Source organism: Cryptotermes secundus, unplaced genomic scaffold (genome assembly GCF_002891405.2).
Source record: "Cryptotermes secundus unplaced genomic scaffold, Csec_1.0 scaffold46, whole genome shotgun sequence".
Classification (NCBI taxonomy): domain Eukaryota; kingdom Metazoa; phylum Arthropoda; class Insecta; order Blattodea; family Kalotermitidae; genus Cryptotermes; species Cryptotermes secundus.
The window spans coordinates 543,436-568,327 of NW_019726221.1; the positions used below are offsets into that span (position 1 = coordinate 543,436).

The 24,892-nt window shown below is 37.9% G+C and overlaps 1 protein-coding gene across 1 annotated transcript in view; it reads left to right on the plus strand.

Annotated features, from left to right (window-relative positions):
• Positions 1-17,892, plus strand: part of LOC111863844 (fibrillin-2) — a 202,012-nt gene extending 184,120 nt beyond the window's left edge. Inside the window, exons 46-55 of the mRNA XM_023850590.2 lie at positions 749-874; positions 2,134-2,373; positions 3,548-3,729; positions 4,585-4,779; positions 6,518-6,622; positions 8,209-8,358; positions 9,785-9,931; positions 10,826-10,951; positions 14,757-15,003; positions 15,725-17,892. Coding sequence (XP_023706358.1) covers positions 749-874; positions 2,134-2,373; positions 3,548-3,729; positions 4,585-4,779; positions 6,518-6,622; positions 8,209-8,358; positions 9,785-9,931; positions 10,826-10,951; positions 14,757-14,969 — 1,484 coding nt within the window. The 3' untranslated portion in view covers positions 14,970-15,003; positions 15,725-17,892. The remainder of the gene's footprint in view (positions 1-748; positions 875-2,133; positions 2,374-3,547; positions 3,730-4,584; positions 4,780-6,517; positions 6,623-8,208; positions 8,359-9,784; positions 9,932-10,825; positions 10,952-14,756; positions 15,004-15,724) is intronic.
• Positions 17,893-24,892: the final 7,000 nt, after the last annotated feature.

A 24,892-nucleotide genomic window follows, 5' to 3' on the forward strand; every position in this document is an offset into this window, starting at 1 on the left:
CATACTCTGCCGTTTTGTTTCAGGCTCGAAATGGTGAAACTAGCTTTTGTCACCTGTCACAATATATAGCAAAAAATCATTGCCTTTGTGTCGATATCTCTCCAGCAGTTCTGAGGTGATGGCTTTCGCTGATCTTTGTGGTCTTCGGTCAATAACCGCGGGACCCAACGAGCACAAGCTTTCCTATAGCCCAAGCTTTCAATCATCTCCTGTACTGCACTGTGCCCTATTCCAACTTTTGGGGCTATTGTGTCCACAGTCACACACCTGTCATCTTCAATGATCTCATCCACTCTTTCCTTGTTGCGTTCAGTTGAGGCTGTTTGAGGACGTCCGCTCCAAGGCTCATCTTCGATGCTGGTGTTCCCATCTTTAAAATGTTCCACCCATCTTCAAACACTGATCGCACCCATGCACACACTTTCATAAGCATGCTGAAGTGTCTGGTGAATTTCTGCAGCAGGGATTTCCTCTTTCACAAGAAATTCGACGACAGCACGCTGGCGAAACGACGTATCGTTGTCAGCCATTTTGTTAGGAGTGATACTGGTCACGTGATGCAAGCTATTGACGTCACAAGACACTCAAGGTTAACAAACAGCTGGTTCCACCTACCACCATACTCTCTTTCTTCTGCTGTTCCCAGGTTGCATGCAAAAAAAAGTTGCTCATGACTTTCGGCATGACCTACGTATAATAATATTTAGGTGAGAATAATCTGTAAAATTCTGTTTTCTTTCTTTTTAAGATATTGATGAGTGTAATACAATACCAGATCTTTGCCGCAATGGAAGATGCATAAATACCCTTGGTTCATATCGATGTATCTGTAACAAGGGTTATAAGCCTCATCACAGTGGAACACGCTGTCTTGGTATGTTAGATTCCAATATATAACTGTAATTAATACAAAGAAACTGACTATGGCCACGCCATAGCTCAAACTGTTAGTCACTGGCTTCCCATCGCAGTGGCCCGGGTCTGGTCAAGTGGGATTTGTGGTGGCCAATGTGGCGCTGGGGCAGGTTTTCTCCGAGTACTTCGGTTTCCCCTGCCAATCTTCATTCCACCAATTGCTCCACAATCACCCTCACCTATTAACTGGGGCTGGTACAATAGGCCAGAAGTGGCTGCAGTACAAGGGACTTAGTCCCACTCCACTAGCAATAAAAAAAAGGGAAAAAACTGACTAACCAGAGTGCTTTTATAGACACATCAACTATGCTTCATATACCATTCAGAGCACTGGAAAATAGTGCTATATATGATTGGACTTTTTATTTTATATTTATTTTGTGAAGTAAATATATCAGTATGTATCAAAATATGGAGGACACATGTAAGGAAATTATTATTTAATTTTTTTTGTTGATTTGATTTAGTCAAGTTTTCAGTTATTTAGCACTAAACTCCAAAAATTGATTTGTAGACACAACTTTAATTAATTTTTTGCCTTTGTTCAGTGTATGTCCTTTTATTTCTTTAATTTTTAAATTAAAAAAAATATTATACACTTGATAGATCAAAGGTTCTTTTCAAGCAGTATGTCACACTTTCATGTGTCAAAGAATATTCTGTAAGTCCTGAAATTTTTATTCATCTCCAATTTAATGCTTTCATTGGCCTCAAAGTCTTTTTTTCCAACATATCCTTCATCTGCCCCTTAGTCTCTGCCATTCAAATTTACAGTTCCATTCTGTCTTCAGCCACCTGTCTTCACACATTCTATTTATACAGTCTTTCCATCTCTTCAATAAGTTCACATTTATTTCATAATTTTTTCCTCTGAATTGTAAGTCATTTACATCAGAAGCATCTCCTAATCAGAGCAAAAAATCACATATTACAGAAAAGAAGCTTCTGTACATTTGATTTTCAGGACCTTTGTTACCTAACTTGTGTTACTGAGCTAAAGAAATAAAGGAAGAATTAATTACATATTACCATTTGGAAGTAATGGAGTCTGCTTTCTGTTAGTGACCACATACTGAGAGAGATGAAATGCAGAGGTTGTTACAGCATTAGAAAACAACATAAAGAACGCAAGCTCTAGAAGTTCAGTATATTTATTTGGTTAAAAATGTGTACTACAATTATTTATTGCACTGTACTTTACTGTGTGTTAATTTTCAGATGTGAATGAGTGTGAACAAGTTCCTTCACCATGTAAGTTTGCATGCCAGAACACAGATGGGAGTTTTATTTGCTCATGCCCAATTGGATTTGTTCTCAACCCTGATGGAGTTAGTTGTCGTGATCTGGATGAGTGTGCAACAGGACGACATGTATGTCAGCATGAATGTGTCAATACACAAGGCAGTTATAAATGTTCATGTCCAAAAGGCTACAATCAGATTGGAGACCAATGTACAGGTAAGTAGTATGTTCAGTATTATCTGGGAAGCCAAAGTTGCAAGCTTGTGTTGATGTCATGTTTAGGTAACATAAATTTATAATTGTTCATTGACATGCAGTCTACCCCATGATATTACATGTTGAACTCATGCACATATGGTCATACGACTAAACCCTAGTTGAGTCAGAAACTGTTGTTACTTACAGTTGGAAATATGTTAATAGATTATTTTGACTATTGCCACCACCACCACCACCACCTCCCCCCCTCCTCCTCCTAGGACTGGGTTGCATTTCTTACATCAAGAGTATTCATACAAAGAATGTAAACACAAGAAAAATACTGTAACATGTTTGGAATCCAGAAGAGTTACTTCCATGGAAACGCTAGAACAGGCCGTTCCCTAGGAAGTAACAATAGCGATACTGTAGTTCTAACAGGAGTCTCCACGGTTATAACAAAGGGTTCGTTGCATAGCAGCGACCTAGGTTATAAAACGGGGTTGAATGCATTCGCACGGTTAGTCTGCTATAAACCGCCGAAGAAAGCAGTCCAGTATCGGCCGAGATATTGTAAGCAGTAATTGTAACACTGCAAGAGTTAATGACTGTAAAGTGTGTAAGGTGGGCGAGTGGAATAAATTCGCTATATCAAATACCACGGCATAAACTTATTTGTAGCGTGACACACACAACACGCTACAATACAGATTGATTCCACAAAAATGTCTCTCTCTTAACAAGAATTTAGCATTCAACAATAATATTAAATTGTGAAGGGAGAAAATACACCAGTGAGGGATTAGTATTGTGGTGCCTGTTATTAACCCTGTCACATCCACATTTTTCAAACGCTGACATATTGTGGAGACCAGATTTTTTGTTCTCATTTCAGGTTTTGCTGCTTTTGTTGCTATTTTCTTGATTATGTCTGGAAAAAGTGTTTACTACCTCTTCAACTTCCATTCTTTGAACAGGTTGGAAAAATGAAACATTCAGATATATGTAACATGGGTTTATTCAGAATTTGTATGAAGAAAAAACAGGACAAACTGGAATTGAGTATATTTGGGGTTGGTCCTGAAAGAATTCAAAATAAATAAACATGCTGTACATATGTAACACAAACATAAGCAACTGAAGCAAAGGAATTCTCATAGGCCTGTCTGTAAGTAGCACTTCATTCTGACAGATATCAACGAGTGCCTGGAGCAGACTGGAACTTGTCCACTTCCTGGGACTTGTATCAATACACTGGGAAGTTTCAAATGCATTTGTCCTCGAGGATACAAGTTGGATTCAACAGGAACGTTTTGTACAGATGCAGATGAATGCACTGATGATTCTAAATGTCCATATGGTTATGGCTGCCAGGTACACCATTATCTCATATTTTAACCTTTATTTGACTTTTCATTGGTATGTGGGGTCACCACAAACCAAGCTTTGTTTAGGGCAGTTATAGAGTTCTGATTCCAGATTTTACTTAGGGTGGTGTCTTTTCTGTAATATCATTATTGTACTACCGTGATGGTCCCTGCAGTCATTTATGCATAATTATATATACAAGGTCTTGTGAGATTTGATGTCTTCACAGTGGTGATTATGAAGATTACTGTCTTCTGGGATGACACCATACAGTCTGGTAGAAACTTGTTGACTCTTTGGAAGAATGTGCTGCCTTTATCTGCAGGGTGGAAGAGTGAGCCAGACATGGAAAGAAGGACAGCTGGGTTAGGAACTGTGAGAGCACCAACAGGATTAAGGAAGAGGGGAAAATGTCTGAGGCCCTTAAAGCTTGTTTGTGCGGGTGGATGGGGAGGGGGCGACAGAGTAGAGAAATGTGAGAAAAATGGCATGAGTGGGCATGGATGGTGTAAGGAGGTCAAGAGAGATGAAGTAAGGAAACAGAGACCTAAAGCAGTGTTTCCCAACCACCAGGCCACGGCCCAGTACCTGGCCCTGGCATCAATTATACCGGGCCCTCGTCTTATAGAAAAACAAATTTACCGAGCTGCGGTCTGACAAAGTTTTGAGAACCACTGCCCTAAAGAACCTGTTTCAGTACAAAATTTGATGGGAGCAAAAACAAAAACACACTTCTTATTCCTTCCACATATCCGTGTTTGGCAAGAGAGTTTGATGGTGTTAAATACAATATTATATTTACTCACTGTGACATATTAAAATATATAGTATCATCATCATGGGGTTATTTGTTTTCCACAGAATCTGGTTGGCACCTTCCGATGTGCTTGTCCAGAAGGTTTCATTCAGCACTTTTATCGCAGCGAGTGTGTAGATGATAATGAATGCAACCAGTCTCCCTGTGGCTCTGGTGCATGTTACAACACTTTTGGTAGCTACCGTTGTGGATGCCCTGATGGCTACCAATTTGACACAGCACTCTCTGTTTGCATACAGGTAGAACTATTTATCTTGTGTGATAGATAATACAAATATAATGAAACTCATCATGGTCTTGGATAGTAGTGTCAAATTTAACTAAGTCTGCCACCCACTTGCCTCACCTTCACAGGGGGATAATGCAACAGCATGGTGAAAAGAAAATTGAAAAATTAACTGGATCGTGAAAATTAGGACTTAAATATGGATATCAGGAACCTTGAGTTTGAACTTCATTATATGTAATACTAAGATGCACTTGAGGTTTTCTTGACATACAATTCATTGTACAAAGTACTTTTTCAGCGTGTAGATATACTGGCAAACTTGAAAGTCAAAACTTGCACATCTGCCAGTGTACTGTATATTTCAACCTTGAGGCTAAAACCACGCATGAGATTACCAGCAATAATCATTACTTATAGAGAAAACAGTACGTAAGAAATACAGGGCAGATTCTTTACAAATATTCAGTTTTAAAATCAGACTATGAAAAAACAAATTAAGGAATGAGTAATTTCAGTTTCTCCCATAAAACTACCAGAAAGTTAAAAGACAAAAAATATTACAATGCTACAAAGTGTGCTGTACTGATCACCACTGTTACTTTATTGTCAATGCTGCCTGATTGTATAATATCCTTTCGTGCAGTCATATTCTGTCCCATGTTTTCTGTATTACTGCTAGGTGACCATAAAGAATTTACATGGCATAAAAAGCACCCTACATCTACTGTTGTTTTATTGCTTAGCAGTCATGTAATGTATCAAGCAATCATTGTGCAGCACCATCACAGTACACAGCTAATATTCAACAAATTTGAAAGTACAGAAAATTTGGTTGTAGGTTCATTTTCTTCACAGAGACCTTTCATTGAAGTGAAAATACAAATATGTAAAACTTAAGAAAGTGTAAAATGAAAAATCATAACTTCAGAGATGTACTGTATTCCATTTATGGAACACTGTTTTGTGGTGCATTGTAATTTCAACAAAAGACATACTTAAAGCTTATCACTTCTTGGCAATATCCATTCATGAATTTGCCGTCTTCAGTTTCCATTTTCTAAACCTCAGTCTGAATGTGCATTTTACATTTATATGCAGGTCTCCCACTAACTTTTTTCTTTGTGGTAAAACATTTTTCACTAATTTTTCCTCCCTCATTTGTTCAACATGGATACACCATCTCAGCAGTCTTGCTTTATAGGTTCCTTGTCACTGATGAAGTGACCTATGAATGCATTTGTTCAAACTGTGTTTTGTGACACTTGTTTTGCAATACTGTGTTTTGCTTTGTGTCTTTGATCAAAATGTGTTTTGTGACACTGCTGTTATGCAATACTGTGTTTTACTTTATGTCCTTATTGTGCTCATTATGAATGTATGTATATATCATTATTTTATGTTTATATTATATTTGTATCTTGACAGGTTCTATATCCCATAGGTTGGTTTGACCTTGTATGGATTAACAGAATGCAAATGAATGAATGAATGAATGAAAACATCAGTTTCTCCTCATAATTTTTCATTACATGTTCTGTTTCATCTTGTTATCTGAAAACATCTTTTTAAGTAAACAAATTTAACCATCCTTATATTATTTCTTACTTACATTAATTTCATAATTATTTAGAATCTATAGTGTTACAAAAATTTTCATTTTAACCTGTGCTTGAAGAGGTTTGGGGTTGCCATTATTCCACAGTTTAACCTCCATTGATGTGACTGTTCTATGTAAATACTTCATTTAGGTTAGTGCTGGTTGTGCAGGAAGCCCATGTGCATTTGGCTGTACTTCACTAGGTGGCAACAGTTTTCAGTGTGGCTGTCCAACGGGATACCAACGTATTGGTCAAGTACGTATACACTTCTCACTTATAATTTCAGAAATTGTTAACATCTTTCAATATGTTTATCCATAAAAATGATTGGTAATAACAAGAAATACTCTGAATGGGTCCTGTTGAATCCAGTTCATTAAAATGTGTAACTTTAGCACATCATTATCAAAATAAGTTTCCCATTCAGGCAGCGTCTAGAGCTGACCTTGATCGACTACTTTAAAACTATGTCTCTCCATAATTTTAAAAGGGTCCTCAAGACATTGTGTTGACCTAGTTCACAAGGCACAGAAACCGAATTCTTTCTTCAGTCAAATCTTACACACACACACACACACACACACACATATATATATATATTGTCACGTGTCATGAGTTTGAATCCTGTCGGTCACGGGTGTAAGTCCAATCCCACTTCTGACACCAGTGTAACGTGTTTTGTTACTGAAGACACCGTTCGGATTGTTAATTGGTTTATTTAACAACCTACAAATCTCGGCTACAATTATTTGTAATACAGTTGCGGGGTTTCACACTTTATAACCCTATTCGCAATATTCAATTCACTCTATTGTCAGCAGTCTACACGTTTCACAGTACGGGAGCTATATAAGTGTCACTGTATCACACACTCCCAATTATTACTCGGTTATCACGAACTATCACTGATTCTCACACATGCATCCATAACTCGTAACTGCTCTCTTGAGAACTGCCTTTGGCCGCTGATACACTTTAACTGTCTCCGGGGACGGCTACACGTTAACTCACTGTGGCGGCTCTGTATTTCCCTTTTATAGTCTCAGCGCTTGCCTGTTATGTAATCTGTACCGCTGTTACCTCACGCCGTATTATGTCACCGCGCGTTGCATGTTACGTCACACGGGGTGATGACTCGCCTATTACCGTAGTAACGAGAGCGCTACATTGCCGCCACGTACCGCTGGGGAGGTAGGGGTCCTCCGTTGCGCAACATGTCACAATAAATATATGTGTGTGCGTGCGTGCGTTCGCGCGCATGTGTGTGTAGAAACCTAAGGCTATCTTGGATTTCCAGATTATGTTTCAAACAGAAAGGTGTGGAAGTAGTTGTGGGATTGGTCGCCAAGTGGCAATGCATTGACCTATGTGTAAACATATTTAAAATTACTGATAGCGTTTATATTGAATTAAATCTTGATTTAATATATATAAGAGCTTATCGATGGAGGGAATATCCGTGGAGAGTGTAGCTAGAGACAGGGATTGTTTGTTTTGGGATTTTGTCTTTTGTTTCTAACTAGACATTGACATGACTGATTTCCCAAGAAAATTTTAGCACACTTATTTGCATGTAGCCATGCCTCCCAAAACAAAGATAAGTGAGGGTACACGTATGAAAGCTGTGAAGCAATGCTGAAAGAATGATTATGTTACATAACTCATTCAAATTCATATATCAGAATCCATTCCAAGCCAGCATGGACATATGTTTGGACTCATGAAAGCTCAAATTCCTTAAAATATTTTCTTTATTTCTCTTTATTTCCGTAAATTCATCCCAAATTTCTGAATTAGTACTGAAACATTGCGCTTCTTGCATCAATTTTCTCTTCTTTTAGGGTCACTGTCTGTCAACAATAAATCCTGTAGCCCATAGCTATACAACAGGAGAAGATATAGGAAATGTCCCAACTTACCCTATTGAATCTGATCACTATCAGATACCGCAAGACAAACTCATTTCTACCGAAGGTTGTTTCTCTTGCAAGGTATGTATGCTGTATATTAACCTTTAAGTGACGGCCCTTTAAATTCCGGTAATGGCAGCGGGACGGATTTGATTTAAATACCCGCAAACATAATAAATAAATTGTCATATTATTATCTCTGTATTACTATATTATTATTATTATTATTATTATTATTATTATTATTATTATAGTCATATTATTTCTGTATTATTATATACTTATTATTTAGTATTAGTATTAATATTAATCTTTGACTTGTCCCATATCATGTATAATGATCCATGGATGAAATAAAATTGAATTGAATTGAAAAAAAAATTAAAAAAGCAGTACAAATGTGTGCCCTGTTGGATGTATCCAGCTGGGATACAGAACACAGTCTGAAAATCGGTACTGCCCGACCAAAAGCAGGACATCTGGGATAACTAGTCATAATGTACAATATCGTCACGATTTAGAGTGTGGATTAATGAACAGATTAATTGACCACTTACACAATTTCGAACTACAAGCAATTACATTGACGCTGCTAATCTCTACAATCACATATCACCACAGCACACACTAAGTCTCTTCCAGCCTGTTATGTCTTTGCCAGTCGTTCCCTGGCAACGGCTTCTAACAGAGCAGATTCTTCAGCTTCACGCACTCACGCCATTGCTGGCTGGCAACTCTCTCGCAACTGAACTCTAAGCTGGCTATGTTCTATACTGTACTGGTTATAACACCTCAGTAGACCATTTCCTTTGTTATAGTTCAACTGTTGCAGCTGCCTAGCAAAGGAAACGTCTTTACCGAAGCATTGCCCAGAAATGGTCGTGGCACAAACCACATAAAAACAAGTTATTCTATTCTTGTGGGCGTTACCTAGAAACGGCCGCTCTTTACACAGTCAGTGCTTAGCAATGGACCTGTATGCCACAGTACTGTTATTGAAAGTGTGCTGTACTGGCTGGACCAAAACAAGAAACTGAAAGCAATACACTCATAGGATTATTAGTATTACCATAAGGTATAGTTGTCCTTGTGCTTAACCAATTAAGCACTACTCATACGCCATGAAGGCATATGGGGAGTGGATGTATAGATCCACATTTTCTTGACCTTGGCACTAGTTGGAGGTGAGTGGTCAGATTCACACCCTGGCCCTTTACCCCTGAGGAATGTAGTACCATATGCTATGCTTATTCTGCAGGTTTCACCTACTGTCATACTACACATTTCAATCAGACATGAAATTAAAATACACATAATTGTCATCAAGTTTTCCTGCCAAATACATGGTAATATACATATATATGAATGCACAGCCCTTTATTAAAAATGAACTGTGGTAAATACATAAATACCCAGTATCTGAATTTCCTTGCCTGTTTATTTATATATATACCAAGTTGGCAAGAAATGTACCACTTATGTTTTAAGCATTTGTTTCACTTACTAGGTTAATGGTAAAAGCCGCCATAGAAGATCTCTGCATGGGTTACCGTTTACACTAAATTGGAACAACACTTATGTAAATAATGCACTAAATGACAATGGAACTCCAGGCACTAAGAAATCAAATACTTCATTTAAGTTACATCATAAGGTATGCATTACAGCAATTATATACTAGCTGCATGCAACTTAAAATATATTTTACACTTATGCTTCCCTACCACTGCCACCACCACCACCACCACCTCCACCTCCTCCTCCTCCTCCTCTTCCTCTTTATAGTATTTTTTTGCATGAGGTACTTAAAGTGAATACAAATGACCAAGCCTCTGTGCGATTTCACATTCTCACAGTTGTGAAAGGTAAGATTCAGGTGCAGGAACCTGTGCACTGAACACTGTCACATATATGACATCAAATCAAAAGAACTTAATCTTAATCTGTCCACTAGTTTCAATGTTACATCTCTGAAAATATTCTGATATGGAGACTACTTAGCTTTTGTTGAATAAGGAACTCTACTTCCTGACTCTGTATAGTGAGAGAAGAAAGAAAGAACAGAAAAGCTTTGCAGTCATAAATTATACACATAACACCTGAACTGAATTTCACCACTGATTGTGTTCATAGTCTCTCCAGATGCCAAGCATACTATTCTCTAGCTAATTCAGCTGACTACCCGTTCAGCAGTGATGAAGAAAAGTGCCTTCTGATGGAAAGGTAGATCTGTGTCTGCAGTAATGGACTTTTAACATTGAACAAATGTCATTATCATTTAGCTATGTGAAATTGCAAAGAATACACTTGAAACACATGTGACTTCCTGTTTTGTTCTTGTTACGCTCTTTCAAAATGTTTCCAAAGGGAAACATTGGTTCATGCTATAGTGACCTTGTATACAATGCCCCATTAATAATTTGTGGAGATTAATTCTTTTGGTATATTAGAAACCTTCAATTATAGTATTCATATGTATTAAGGCATATCATATAAGCCTTAGAGATTACTGTATATCCTTTCTAATTTTTTGCATCATTTGTGATAGAAACGCAGTGTACACAGGAAGAAGAAAGTGAGACACCATCATGACGAACAAATGTTATACCTGAAACTGAGTTTGGCACAAACCAAACATCGAATGAGAATAGTGAAACTTCAGCCAGCTGTAAAGGTAGGTTTCAACTCAGCTTTTATCTTAGCAACACCCAATCCACTAGGATGCCATTTTTGTAGCTTTTATGTCATCAAATTTTTCTGTATTTAATAATTACAGCACATAACTGTGAATGTAAGTTTAAGGCTTGCTTTGCCTTGATATGTAAATTTGAGGTTGATACAGTAGTAACAATTGTTGTCTGGCATATGACATTATCTAACCTAATAGGTGGTTCAAAAGTAGCTGTTGCCTCAGATATTTAACAAATTTGTGCCAGAAAATCTAATGTTTAATATAAATAAACATTTCCAACTGCCTGGAACCATAACATTAAATTTTGATTCAGTTCTATTTTACATTTTTCTGTACTGATGCAATCAACCACTAGGGTGACCATAACTATGTTCTCTATACCATGGACATGCTTCTGCTGCTTATTCCCCCTGCACTACCACTAACAGTGCTGAACTACCTGAAATTTAATTCTATTTAAGGAACCTAGTCCTTACAAAATTACTGGGCTACACAGATTGAATCATAACATGAGAAACAGGCCACTCACTTACAGTCATGTGTTTTCTTGTATATAATTTACTGCAAATGATACAAGCTGAGTACATGTACCATGTTTTTACTAAGTTTTCAAGCTAGCTGACTGATATATTTTCCAGGAATATAAGCTCTACATTCTGGCATGGTTTATGCTTACATGTACACCTGTAAAATTTCACTTAGAACATTTCATTTTTTTTTAATATAGAACAGGATGAATATATAATGTAGAATATTCTTTCAAAGAATGTAGTACTAGAATATTCATAGTATATTAACATTTATATTGTAGAATATTTTCTAGCTTCATTTTAATTTGTCAGGTGATGCATATAGTAATTTTAAAAAGTTCCAGAACAGAAGCAAATATAGTGACACTGTAGCAAGCATGATGGAGCCTTCTTGTGCATGTCTTAATACAAATGCTCCAGATATACAGCAGAATCAGTTGACATAGGCTAATGGATCCAAGAAAAAATGCAATGTACAGGAGTTTCTGAAGTGAGGAATTGCCTCATGGGTTATTGGTGACATAAAACTTCTCCAGAAACTTGGAAAATTTGTGGTAGAAATGCTGAAGATGCTTGAGGCAGTGTATGGGGAAAAGATGATATCCCAGCCCTGGGCATCTGAGTGGAATCACATGTTCATGGATGGTCATGGATTACTGGAACATACGAAGGGGGACCCAAAAATAACCGGAACCGACCTGTTGCGCGCGCATGCTTTGTAGTTACGAGTTGTGCTGCTAGGTGGTGTTAGCTGGGGGTCTCCCGCGACTGTTAGTGAGCTGGCGTCAGTCTGAGTTAAGTGGTTTGTCTGTGGTGCTCTGTTGTGTGCGTTCCTGTTTCAACCCTTTGGCGATTAGTGAGATGGCCGACCAGAAGGAACAAAGAGTGTGCGTGAAATTTTGCTTTCTGTTAGGGAAAACTGCACTTCACTCTTCAAGTCGCGGCAAACATTCACGCGGTTTTCTCTTTGGTCATCTCCAAGCAAGCGAGGAACAAATTTTGCAGACACCCGTCTCATGTGCAAACCTTCAGTTAAAATTCGCTGGACCGTGCTCCATGAGATGTTCGTTTCCTCAGAAAGTTGGTCAATGGTCTTTCGACGATCTTCATCAAACAAAATTTCACACACACTCTTTGTTCCTTCTGGTCGGCCATCTCACTAATCGCCAAAGGATTGAAACAGGAACGCACACAGCAGAGCACCACAGACAAACCACTTAACTCAGACTGACGCCAGCTCACTAACAGTCGTGGGAGACCCCCAGCTAACACCACCTAGCAGCACAACTCGTAACAACAAAGCATTCACGCGCAACAGGTCAGTTCCGGTTATTTTTAGGTCCCCCCTCGTATACTGTGCAGTATCATGGACCAAGGACACTGTTGGTCAGATAAAGGAGGATATCCACTCTGATTATAATGAGATGATAAAACAATTGCAGAAAAGGTCAGAACCATCCTCAGTAAGGATCTAAAGATACAACACCTCTGGCAGCATATATGATGCAAGAATGATCTAACAGCTGCATCAAGTTTAGTAGTAAGCTCGACACAACAGATATGAGAGCACAGAGTAAGAGAAACTCATTAAATTAAACTCAGAAGCATCATCTAGTGTGTATAATTACTCAGTAATAAGTAATCGTAAAGCCTCACAGGTTTAACTGTCTAGGGACATCTTCAAAGGCATCCAGTTGTACAAGGAAATTTCACATTAGTTTTATATAAACTATTCAGTATTTTTGTGTCTTCAACTTCCAGGAATGTGCTATGTGCCATGTCTAATGTTGAGGGTTTTCAGGCATTTTGGCAAATTGCAGTTGCTGTCTTCAAGAGAATGATACCTAGAGGGATTTAGTAGCTCTTACATTATGCAGTGTGTTGGAGGTGAAGCCATTATTGGATGAACAGATGAGTGGGGTAGTAACTAATAGGGAGAGTCCATGTGGTTATTGAAAGAAGGTAATGACAAATTCGTTTACAGATCCATGCTTAAAACACAGTTGATCTTCAAAATAGCATACTATAAACAGCCACTGAACTGTAGAAATAAAATCCTTTAAATCTTTTTGGCATTTATTTGAACATATCTTGCAGTGTGTATATAGGGGTTCTGCATATGTGTATGTTCATGTGGACAAGCTCAACCAGATCTGCATATGTTGGTGCTACTGAGTTCAACAAATTCTTTTTGTTTTGATGTTGAGCTCCACAAGTTCTGCATATATTGATATTACTGGGCTCAAAATCTGTACTTCCATATAGAGGCAAGCTGAGGACACGTCACAAGACATGGTCAACCAGAAGCCATAAAATATTTGAATGATCCTGTATTCACATTGCACAGTTTTTCATATCAAACCATACAGGATATCAATGAATCTACTTCTAAATTTTGTTAGCTTTGTATTGTATGCTAATTTTAATGTCAATAATATTTTAAGCATAAATCTAGAGACATATTTTAAACCATGTAAAACTAGTGTAAAGATACCCATCACAATTGGATGCCCCTGAATATGGCTATATGTGACTGAAACATATTATGCTTTTTGATCACTTTTTTATTAAAAATTTTGTGCATTAGTTGATATTTTGAGTTTAATTTAACCTAAACAATGTATCAGTCATAAAGACCTCTGTTGCATGACAATCCTCAATTTGGAAGTTGTCATTGTCACCAGCAGCCACAAAGGTCCAGAAATACTGCTGAAAATGAAAGGTGATGTTCAAAGTCTTCTTCATATGACAGGGCACTATGCCTCACAAATTCATTCCTGAGATGCTGTAGTCAAGAAGAAAAGCATGCTCACCAATGAATGGAAAGCAATTTTCCTTAAGCATCCTGAAATGTAGGTGGTCAAAACTGGGTGCTTCTGTATGGAAGTACCCCAGCACATCAGTCGCTGCTTGTTCAGTAGCAACTTACCAAGTATGATACTGCATTTGGCCTGTTCGCTCTATTATTCCAGTCTTGCAGTGCGTGATTTTCACCTCTTGTCATTTGAAGGTAGCAGTGGAGATTCAGATGACTTCCATAAATGTTTTGAACTGCAGAAATGATAGTAGGTGAGCCCATCGGCTCAAGAACAGTGAAGGTAACTGCATCTAAGAACCTAGAATGTGTTGTCAGATTTGATGTATGACTCCAGAACTGGAACTTTTTGAACCTACTATGTGTATATATAATATAGTCTAAACCGACTGATGTAATATACATCTAAGAATGGAAATGCTGTGCTTTCTTCTCTAACTAGAATGACTTTGAATATGTGATATCAAGAGGAAATGAGAATGGCCAGTTTGAAATGGTCAAGAAACATGGAGTGTGGGCACTGCACTTCAAACGAAGACTCAAACATCCTAAGACATATGATCTCATAATTGACAGCCACTCTATCAACTTTGTCGATAATGATACTTGGGAGAAACCTCTTTCCCTTCGACTGAGACTTGTTGTCACGCAGTAGTTATCTCAGGCTCACTGCACAGCACGCATCTTTGGTAAGGATAACCGAGTCTATTTTCATCTTGTCTAGTCAGCATTGTATTGTTCCGTAATACAAATAACAAGTATAATATGATTATCAAAAGAATACAAAAATAATAAAACCTGACTTTCGGATTTATTCAGTTAATTCAAAACTGTTGAGTGAGTCCAAATTACCATACATGAGAAGTGTTAATATTTCCTTTTCTTTCCATTTAAATTAGAAATAAAAACTGTCTGAACCATATTTCAACTGACAATATTTAAAGTACCTGATTAAGTTTGTACTCCCAGTGCTTGTCACTGTTACAACTTATTCTTTTCATGATACTAGGGGAAAGACCTTAAGAAGTTTATTATTACTTATGAAGTTCACTGCTAACCACATTAAATAATCTCCAGGAATACACAGAATAAATACATTTTTAATTGTTTAAAAATAACTTGGACTCTTTTTCACCAGCGCTGAACTTTCAGTTTGGTTCTGATGCTACAAATATTGAACTTATATGACCCACTTCATTGTGTTATAATCCAGAACTTAAGATATAAATATGCCTTTGGAAGAAAACAAATTTAAAGTAAAGTGGTACTATATGTTGGGCAAATCTCCCTTCAGACTTCTGAAAGTACTGTATTTTATTCATATGTAAAAAAAGTAGAAGTTCTGGGTTTTATGACTATTTGCATATTTATTTGTTGGTTAATCTAACAAGTTTTAAATTTAATTTCCAGCTGTCATCCAATATCATCCAAGGTGACATTTGTGCAGTATAACGGTAATAAAACTAAGGAAAGATATATACCATGTAATGTGTTCCAGAAACAGTCCAATGTCCTTGCTTTTATTGAAAGCATATACTTCACTGCCAATATTATTAACTAAATGTTTTCTTCAGTCTTTTATGTATTTTAAATAACACTGAAATTACTGAAAGGAGTATATGCCAAGTGATAAAGTATTATATATTTGTTTTAATTTCTTTAAAGATATAAATAGTGACTATTTATAAGACTGTAGGTAATTTCTTTACACAATGTCTGTATAAAATATATAAAGTGATAATACTTGGTGTGGCAAACTCTTTTGTACAGATCTATCAGTTTGCTTCATATATTGCCAAACATAGTTTAGCTTAACTCCTTTAATAGGTTTATATTATACAGAAATGAAGACTTATGTCTTATTTCTACCATTGTGTTCATTTCTAATGCAATTTTTCAATATACATTTTATATTAGGTGCCTTTGACTGTCAAATGTGCAGTAATGTGCGTTCTCTGTTTTGGTAATTGGATGAAGGAGGTACTTAACTGTAAAAAGATTATCATACAAAAAGACACTGAAGTTTAGTAAATTTAGCTGACAGAAAATCTTAACTGTGTTGCCTTATTATGCATGTCCAAATATTTTCCTCAAATCTGACTTTTCTTTAACTTATCATACATAAATACCTTCAGCATCAGAGTATGCTTACTGTGTGTCCTCCACTTGTGGACAGGTTTCCTTATGTTTAGAGGAAGTCTTACAAACCTTTCTCAAATCTGCAGCAGTCCAGGAATATAACATGGATATTGCATGTAATTTTAAAAACCTACCAGCTTCAAAATATTATACATATATATCTCAAAAGAAAACTCCAAACATAAAATGACCCCAAACCAGGGAATGTATCTGCACAGAAATAGTAACTTTATGTATTAATTTCTTGATCTTACTAAAAATGTGTTAAGGTAAAGTTGACCCTACGGTTAAAATTATGCACTGGGACATGAAATAAGGGGGAGTGGAGGTATAACTCCATCATTCTTGACCTCGACACTAGGTGGAAATGAGTGGTCAGCTTCACGTTCCAGCTGCTTTAACCCCGGAGAAAGAACACCTGGTACCCACTGGTCAGGAGTCCAGGTTGGCCCCAGAGGCAATCGGGATGCTGTGGAGTAGAGAAAAGTCCTGGCAGGAAATGAACACTGGCCATCCAATCCATTCAGCTTCACAATTCCTGTTTTCTATCTCACATTCACTGCTCACATTTCCACATTCACTGTCAACATTCCCAAATTCCTCATACTCCCACCAAACATTGTCCTCCCTTGCAACCATTTTATTAGATATACATTTTCTACATTTTTAACTGTCACTTCTGGGAAGTCTTAACCCATACCAAAAACTCTAAAATTAAAAATACTGTCACGTGTTAGTGGCTTGACACGGGGGTTTTGGATTGATAATTGGATTTATTGAAGACTTAAACTCGTAACTACAATCATAGCACTTCTCTCATTGGCCCTCGTTATGTAGTCTCAGTATGGACCTCCCAGAAAACACTGCTTCCAACAATTCCTCTACTGCCATGTTTGCCATGCCACAGCCTAGCAATGGCCATCTCTTTTGTTCCATTATTCAGGTTTTCAGTTATCATGTCACAATATTGTTATTAAATGTAAAAAAGGGAACCATTTTAACTAGATAAATCAATGACAACAGATACATATTCATGAACCACCTGATGATGATCCCTGCAGACTGAAATAAATTGAATATTAACACTTTAATATCAGTCTCATATCAGTTTTTGTGTTGATGGCTCCCAAAATGCCTTGAATACAAGATACACAACAGGATACAAAGAATAAAGACACTTCTGGGAAGATTTGATGCAACAATATCTTGAACCACTGGCATAGCTGTTCTATACTGGGCTCCTTTATTCTCCACACTGTTGTCAGAACATGGTCCCCTGCCAGCAGCCATTCAGAATACAGTTGCTTCAAATGATCCTTAGAAGATTTATTCACTGCAATAAGATCAGTATTCATTACATGAATTACAGATGTAACTTTCATTATTAGTAATTAAAGTAAAAAAGTAAAGCTATCCCTGTAACGGGCCATGAAGGCCCATAGGGTTCTGAGACGTTGAGGGTCCCACATTATCTAGACAATCGGATCAAAGATGGTGGTAAGGCCATCAGCCTTACGCACTGGCCGCACTTTACTCCCCAGGAAAATTATTTAATTAACTGATTCCTGGTACTCATTTCTGTTAGAGGCTGAGTCAACCCCAAGGCCATAGTGCTGCTGGAAGGATTAGGTCAATTACAAAAATCCAATGACCTCATCGGGACTTGAACCATGGACTTTAAATACAACAGTTCCTCCATTCTCAACAAAACACTGGTTCCCTGTTAACACAACTTGTAACAAATCCTACAGCAATTTATTACTTTTCCATTCTTTAGTTTGACACCTGATTGTTAGTCCTATAAACACTTGTGACTTATGCATAAGGGAACTTGTGTTAGCACAGAATTTCATGATGTCTTGTATCAAGGAATTACATATTTTTTCCTCTTTGTAATCTGCTAATATTTTGGGCAACTTCATGGCAGGTGATAGCTGTGGACTTTGAAACATGTCTTCCATCTCTCAGCTTTAGATCTTATCTCACTTTCTTCTTTGTTATCATTCACCCTATCGCTATCTGTTTTTGCATATTCACAATTTCACTATCATATGGAGCATCGGTATCATATCTGTGGCCATGGCAGAAACTGCAATACATGACCTGCCCCACAATTTTGACTGTCATGTCACTTCAAACACAGTTTCCACCCTCTATATTCAGTGCTCTTTCAGGGAACTCCAGGTGTTTTGTTGTTTTTGATTTATTGATTAATTTTCAGGAACACAGCCCTGCTATATAATGATTGTCATCTGTACTCGCAGCATGATATATTACGAAGTTTGGAATCAACTTGCTAGAACCTTAAAATGTATAATCACACACATGCACAAATTTAATATTCAATTCATGGCGAAAGAACATAAATAATACATTAAAAATGAAACACAAAAGAAAATTAGGGAAGTAATTAGATAATCAAAATTTTCATTACATGAAATTTATGTTTTCTTCTGATAAAGAATATTTTCAAACTGATACTGAAAAAAAAAGAAGATTGAAACACATTCATGTTTTCATGTTCAAGGCCGCTGTCTTCTGGCTGATATTTCTCTGTTAGACCTGCAGCATCTTTCAGTATTTTTATTGAAGTATCTCCTTGTTTTCTTCAGTGAGGACAATAATGTTGCCAACCCTGCCATCTGAATCCCAGGCTTGAATATGTCTTCAGATATTTCTCAGACACTGTTTAGTTTTTTCAAGATTTTCCTTAATTATTGTATGATGACTTTTGTCTCTGAAATTTTTGGTTTTCATCTTATGAGTTAATTTTTCACTTAGTGTGTAAACAGTTGTATGACATAGCATCATCCAAGTTTGTATAAATGAGCATCCTTTTGACGAATGTTTGAAGAATGTGATGAACAGTTAAACTTTTTATGTCTGACACTTGAGAGAGCCCTGACTGTATGCATAAAAGAATAACCTCCTATTAAGAGCAAATTTATTATTACATTGAATATTTAACCGAAGAGAGAATCATCCATGTCATATAGCTTTTGTTCGGTCCAGCACATTTATCAGAGAAACACCTGAGTCCTTTGTTTTTATTGAATTATAGGGCATACAACAGGAAGAAAGTGACACAAACAAGAATCCTTTTCATTACATCCTCTTGCAAATTAGTTTTACAGCCAGTGATAATACGAGGGTCGTACTGAAAGTCATGAGTAACAATTTTTTGTTAAGTAACATCCTTTATTATTGACAAACCAAATACACCACTTCAATCTACAGACCTTTCTTTATTTTTCCACATAATTGCCACTTCTTTGTACACATTTCTCCTAGCGTTCTGGGAGTTTGAAAATTCCCCTTCTGTAAAATTCCATTCCAGCCATCCGAAGACACTGACACACTGCTTTCTGAATTGACTCCCTTGTCTCAAAACGTTGTCCATGCAGCTGATCCTTCACAAATCCGAATATATGGTAGTCGGAGGGTGCCAGATCAGGGCTATAGGAGGGGTGTGGAAGAACTTCCCACCCCATCTTTGCAATTGCTTCCAATGTGAGGTGAGCGGCGTGGGGGCGAGCGTTGTCATGCAGGATGATGATGTTTCGTCCTGGACGTTTATTGCGAAATGCACATCGGAGATTGTGCCGCATCTGGGCATAACAAGCAGCATTGATGGTTTGCCCAGGTTCCAGGAATTCGGCCAGAATAAACCCCCCTGGTTCCCAGAAGACTGTTCCCATCACCTTCGCAGCTGATGACACTGTCTTTGCCTTCTTTTTTGATGGAGAATGCAAATGGTATCATTCCATACTCTGCCATTTTGTTTCAGGCTCGAAATGGTGAAACCAGCTTTTGTCACCTGTCACAATACAGAGCAAAAAATCATCGCCTTCGTGTCGATATCTCTGCAGCAGTTCTGAGGTGATGGCTTTTCGCAGACCTTTGTGGTCTTCAGTCAATAACCACGGGACCCAACGAGCACAAACTTTCCTATAGCCCAAGCTTTCAATCATCTCCTGTACTGCACTGTGCCCTATAGCGGCCTCCGTAGTCTAGAGGTAACGTTCCCACCTCATGACTCGTGGTATGCGGGTTCAAATACCCAGCGGAGGTCGTCGAATTTTTAAGGGCGGAAAAATTCAGGGAACAAGTCCTCCGGGAGGGACTTTAAGCTGTGTGCCATGTGTCGTAACTTTATGGCACGTAAAAGAACCTCATATCCCCAAAGGGGATCACTGAGCCAAATTCCAGGACGTTTCCCGCCCAACAATAGTCTCTAAGGCCTCTGATAGATGGGGGAAGCATTATAGATACCGCTAAGCAAGTGGCCGTACTCGCTTGCTTGGCGGGACCGATGGTACGCACCATTTATCGGTAGGGTATAGAGACTGGTAGAATATCATAGAGGGAAGCACAATAGATCAAACTGGTCGTGGTGCATGGGGAAACCCACCCTCTCTAAATAACTAATAACTAACTAACTGCCCTATTCCAAGTTTTCGGGCTATTGTGTCCACAGTCACACACCTGTCATCTTGAATGATCTCATCCACTCTTTCCTTGTTGCGTTCAGTTGAGGCTGTTCAAGGACGACCGATCCAAGGCTCATCTTCAATGCTGGTGTTCCCATCTTTAAAATGTTTCACCCATTTTCGAACACTGCTCGCACCCATGCACACACTTCCATAAGCACGCTGAAGTCTCTGGTGAATTTCTGCAGCAGGGATTTCCTCTTTCACAAGAAATTCGATGACAGCATGCTGGTGAAATGACATATCGTTGTCGGCCATTTTGTTAGGAGTGATACTGGTCACATGATGCAAGCTACTGACGTCACAAGACACTCAAGGTTAACACAACAGGTGGTTCCACCTACCACCGTACTCTCGTCTGCTGTTCCCAGGTTGCATGCAAAAAAAGTTGCTCATAACTTTCAGTACAACCTACGTAAAAGTAGATATTTTTCATTAATTTTGTACATTAGTATGCTGTGTTTAAAATGCAGATACTAACTTAACTCTAGCAAGGCCAATTCCATGCAACTAGTTACAAATGTTGTATCACGTCGTGTTGCCTTGTATTCTATTTATTATTTTGCTTCTACCAGTTAGTACTGTACATGCACCTTCAACTTACCTGCTCTTTTATCAGCATTGGCCAGTGTTCACTTGTGGGTGTATTTTGCATTGTCAGTCATTCTCAAGTAATAGGGTCTTCCAAAAATTAAATACTAAAATTAATGATTATGATGATGATAATAACAGTATTGACAGTAGTAGTAGTAGTANGAAACTGGATCTGTTTCCGTCCTCAGGTGAAGGAAAACCCTATTCTGTTGGGTCCGTTAGAAAGGTCCGGTGATTGAGTCTAGCTCTTTCTAACGGACCCAACAGGATAGGGTTTTCCTTCACCTGAGGACGGAAACAGATCCAGTTTCCGAAACGTCGTGTTTATATTAGTTATCTTAAAAACCAGGATGATGGATAATGTCCAAAAACCCAATATATCAATATTTAGAACTGATTAGCATTTATGTTGGTTAGTTCTGACCAATACCACACAAATTCAAAATGGTAACCCATGAATTAATCTGAATTTTATTGCTGGGTTATAAATTTACATTACCTACATAAGATATTAACAACAAGAATTGTACGATAGGATTACAGTGCAACAGGAAAGTAACTTCCACAAATAACTGCTTGTTTTCCCACCAGTATTCTCTGTTTCTGAATAATTCAACCCACTAACATCAACTTCAAATTCACCATTCTGAATAAAAGATTTGGATTTTGGAGATAAGGGTCAGTCAGTCTTGGGATTATATCCACATACTCTAAGAAATAAGTGCAAATGTGTGTCAGTATTTGACTAAAACTCTTCACCAGTACTGTACAATGAAGAAGTTCGGAACTCGGAAGCTGCAGAACAAGACTGTAAGGACAAGACACCATTGACAATGTAGGCCCAACATTTTATTTACAGCGAACACTTCTCAGTACATTTCATTTTCAGGTATAGTACACTGATGTGGGCCTATTACTTTACACAGAAGTTGTTTATATTGTATACATATTTTATATTTATGGAGATATTTGAAACTATCACTACAACTATTATGTTGCAATCCACATTGTGTATTTCAAAGGCAAAAGCCTTGCAGTTTTATAGATACAACAAGACAGCTAGGTGCAGTTTCTCTCAGTAAATATAATGCATATTTTAATAATAATACTGTACTCAAAATATTATTTCAAATTATCATTGCAAATGGAGACAACTGTAATGCAAGGAGGACACATGCACCTCATAACACTTTCTGCATCTTTTGAAACTTTTAACTGAAAGGTAAGGCCTGTTAGCAAATGTGGTTCAGGATACTGCAAAATGATACTAAAAATAGGCGTGAAATGTATCGCTGTGTAAAAGAGATTAATATTATTGCTCTAAAGGCTGAGAAATTAACAAAAAAGCCATGTGATTCTTCCACACTTGACAGAACTCAACAATTTGGTCTCTAAGCATGGTTCCCCTGGCGGAGGCGGTTGGGGCTATTCACCTTTCACCCTGGATTTGTGAAATAATAATCGGAATTGAAGAAAGTAAGGAGGAATGCTTTGATTTGATTGCAGTAAGGCTCACATTTCAACAACACTCAATAATGCAAGTACCTGGGAACATGAAACTTTCAGTATGCAGGTAGACTGTACAGAGGACAAAGTGTCCAATAACAAAAAATTTGTTTTATTTATTTCATTAATTATTAACCTTGCATATTATGTTGGTCCCCTATATCCCAGGGAGGACTGCTTTTCTTACAGTGCTTCTTCCTAATTAGGTTTCATTTGATTACTGTGATGTGAAGCTCAGCTTAAGGGGGTCCACATCATAATTCACACATTTATCCCTTGATAGACGTGTGAACAAATTTTTGGATTCAGAAGGCATACTCTTTTCTCTCAGTTCTGTGAAATAGCTTGTATTATTCACTGATTACTGCCACTGCACTCTCAATTCTATGAGAGATTTTGTATCACCCCCTTATTACTGTTACTGCCTTTCAATTCTGACAGATCTTGTATAACTCACTGAATACTGCCACTGCAGTCTTGTTCCCTCACCATAGCACAGTACTTTCAAAAGTTCCATGTGTACGAATTAATTTTAGTACTTGTGTTGCATTCATAAACAACCTGAAGATGACAAATGTTGCTGAAACGTGATGCTAATAAATTGAAAAGCATTACATCAAAACACACTAAAATAGTTACACAGAGAGTACATTACTATGTGCACCTCAGTGTATTTTTTATATTAAAATGTAAAGTTGTCCCTGGACTTAACTAATTAATCACTATGCCATGAAGGCATATGGGGGAGTGGGTGTATAGATCCACATTTTCTTGACCTCAGCACTAGTTGGAGGCGAGTGGTCAGCTTCACGCCCCAGCTGCTTTACTCCTGGGGAAAGAGCCATCAGTACCCATTGGGTAGGAGGCTGGGTGGGCCCCAGAGCCAGTCTGGACAACATGAAGAAGAGAAAATCCTTGGCCCTACCGGGACTCCAACTCTGACCCCTCAGTTATCCTGCCAGTTGCTATACAAACTATGCTAGCCAGCCCAGCTCCCATGTTTAGATTGTGATGAAGATGCTCAAAGTATTAATCCATGAATCAGAGAACCCCATTGCCAGACAATGGCTCCATAAACACATTCGAACACGCAACAATGGACGCTGTGTTCTCAGTGGACCAATGTTAACAGCTGATTGCTAGGCGCCCACCAATGGACTGGCTAGATAATGATCATGTGAGAAACCCAACAGAGACATTTGAATAATACAGGTTGTGTTTTCTGTGCATGGTCCATGCTGGAGGTTTTACACGACACATCAAATGTTGTTTGCAGTGAGTGGTAGCTGAGAAGACATGAGTCAATGGCACTAAGCCGTCATGGAAAGGAGCTGTAAGGATTCAGCTGTGAAATGTTAACAGACGCTGAGGATTTTATGTATTATAATTATAATATTCTTTAGAGTGTTATAATTAATTGTAGTTACGACTGGTGAGCATCCAATAAATCAATTCACATCCAAACCCCATCCACGATTCATTAAAACACGTGACAGTATATTAGCTTTGTTTAAGTTATAAATATAGTAGTGTATGACCAGCTGAAATCACTGTTGCTCTGAAAATATTAATAAACGGGTCATATTTGTAATAAGCGATATGATTCAAGAGGGAGCCTTTCCTGATCAGAAACAAAAGACTGCTCAATTATGTAATGACTTTCTTATTGCTAGTGGGGTGGGACTAAGTCCCTTGTACTGCGGCCTCTACTGGCCTATTGTACCAGCCCCAGATGATAGGTGAGGGTGACTGTGGAGCAATTGGTGGAATGAAGGTTGGCAGGGGAAACTAAAGTACTCAGAGAAAACCTGCCCTAGCGCTACTTTGTCCACAACAAATGCCACTTGAC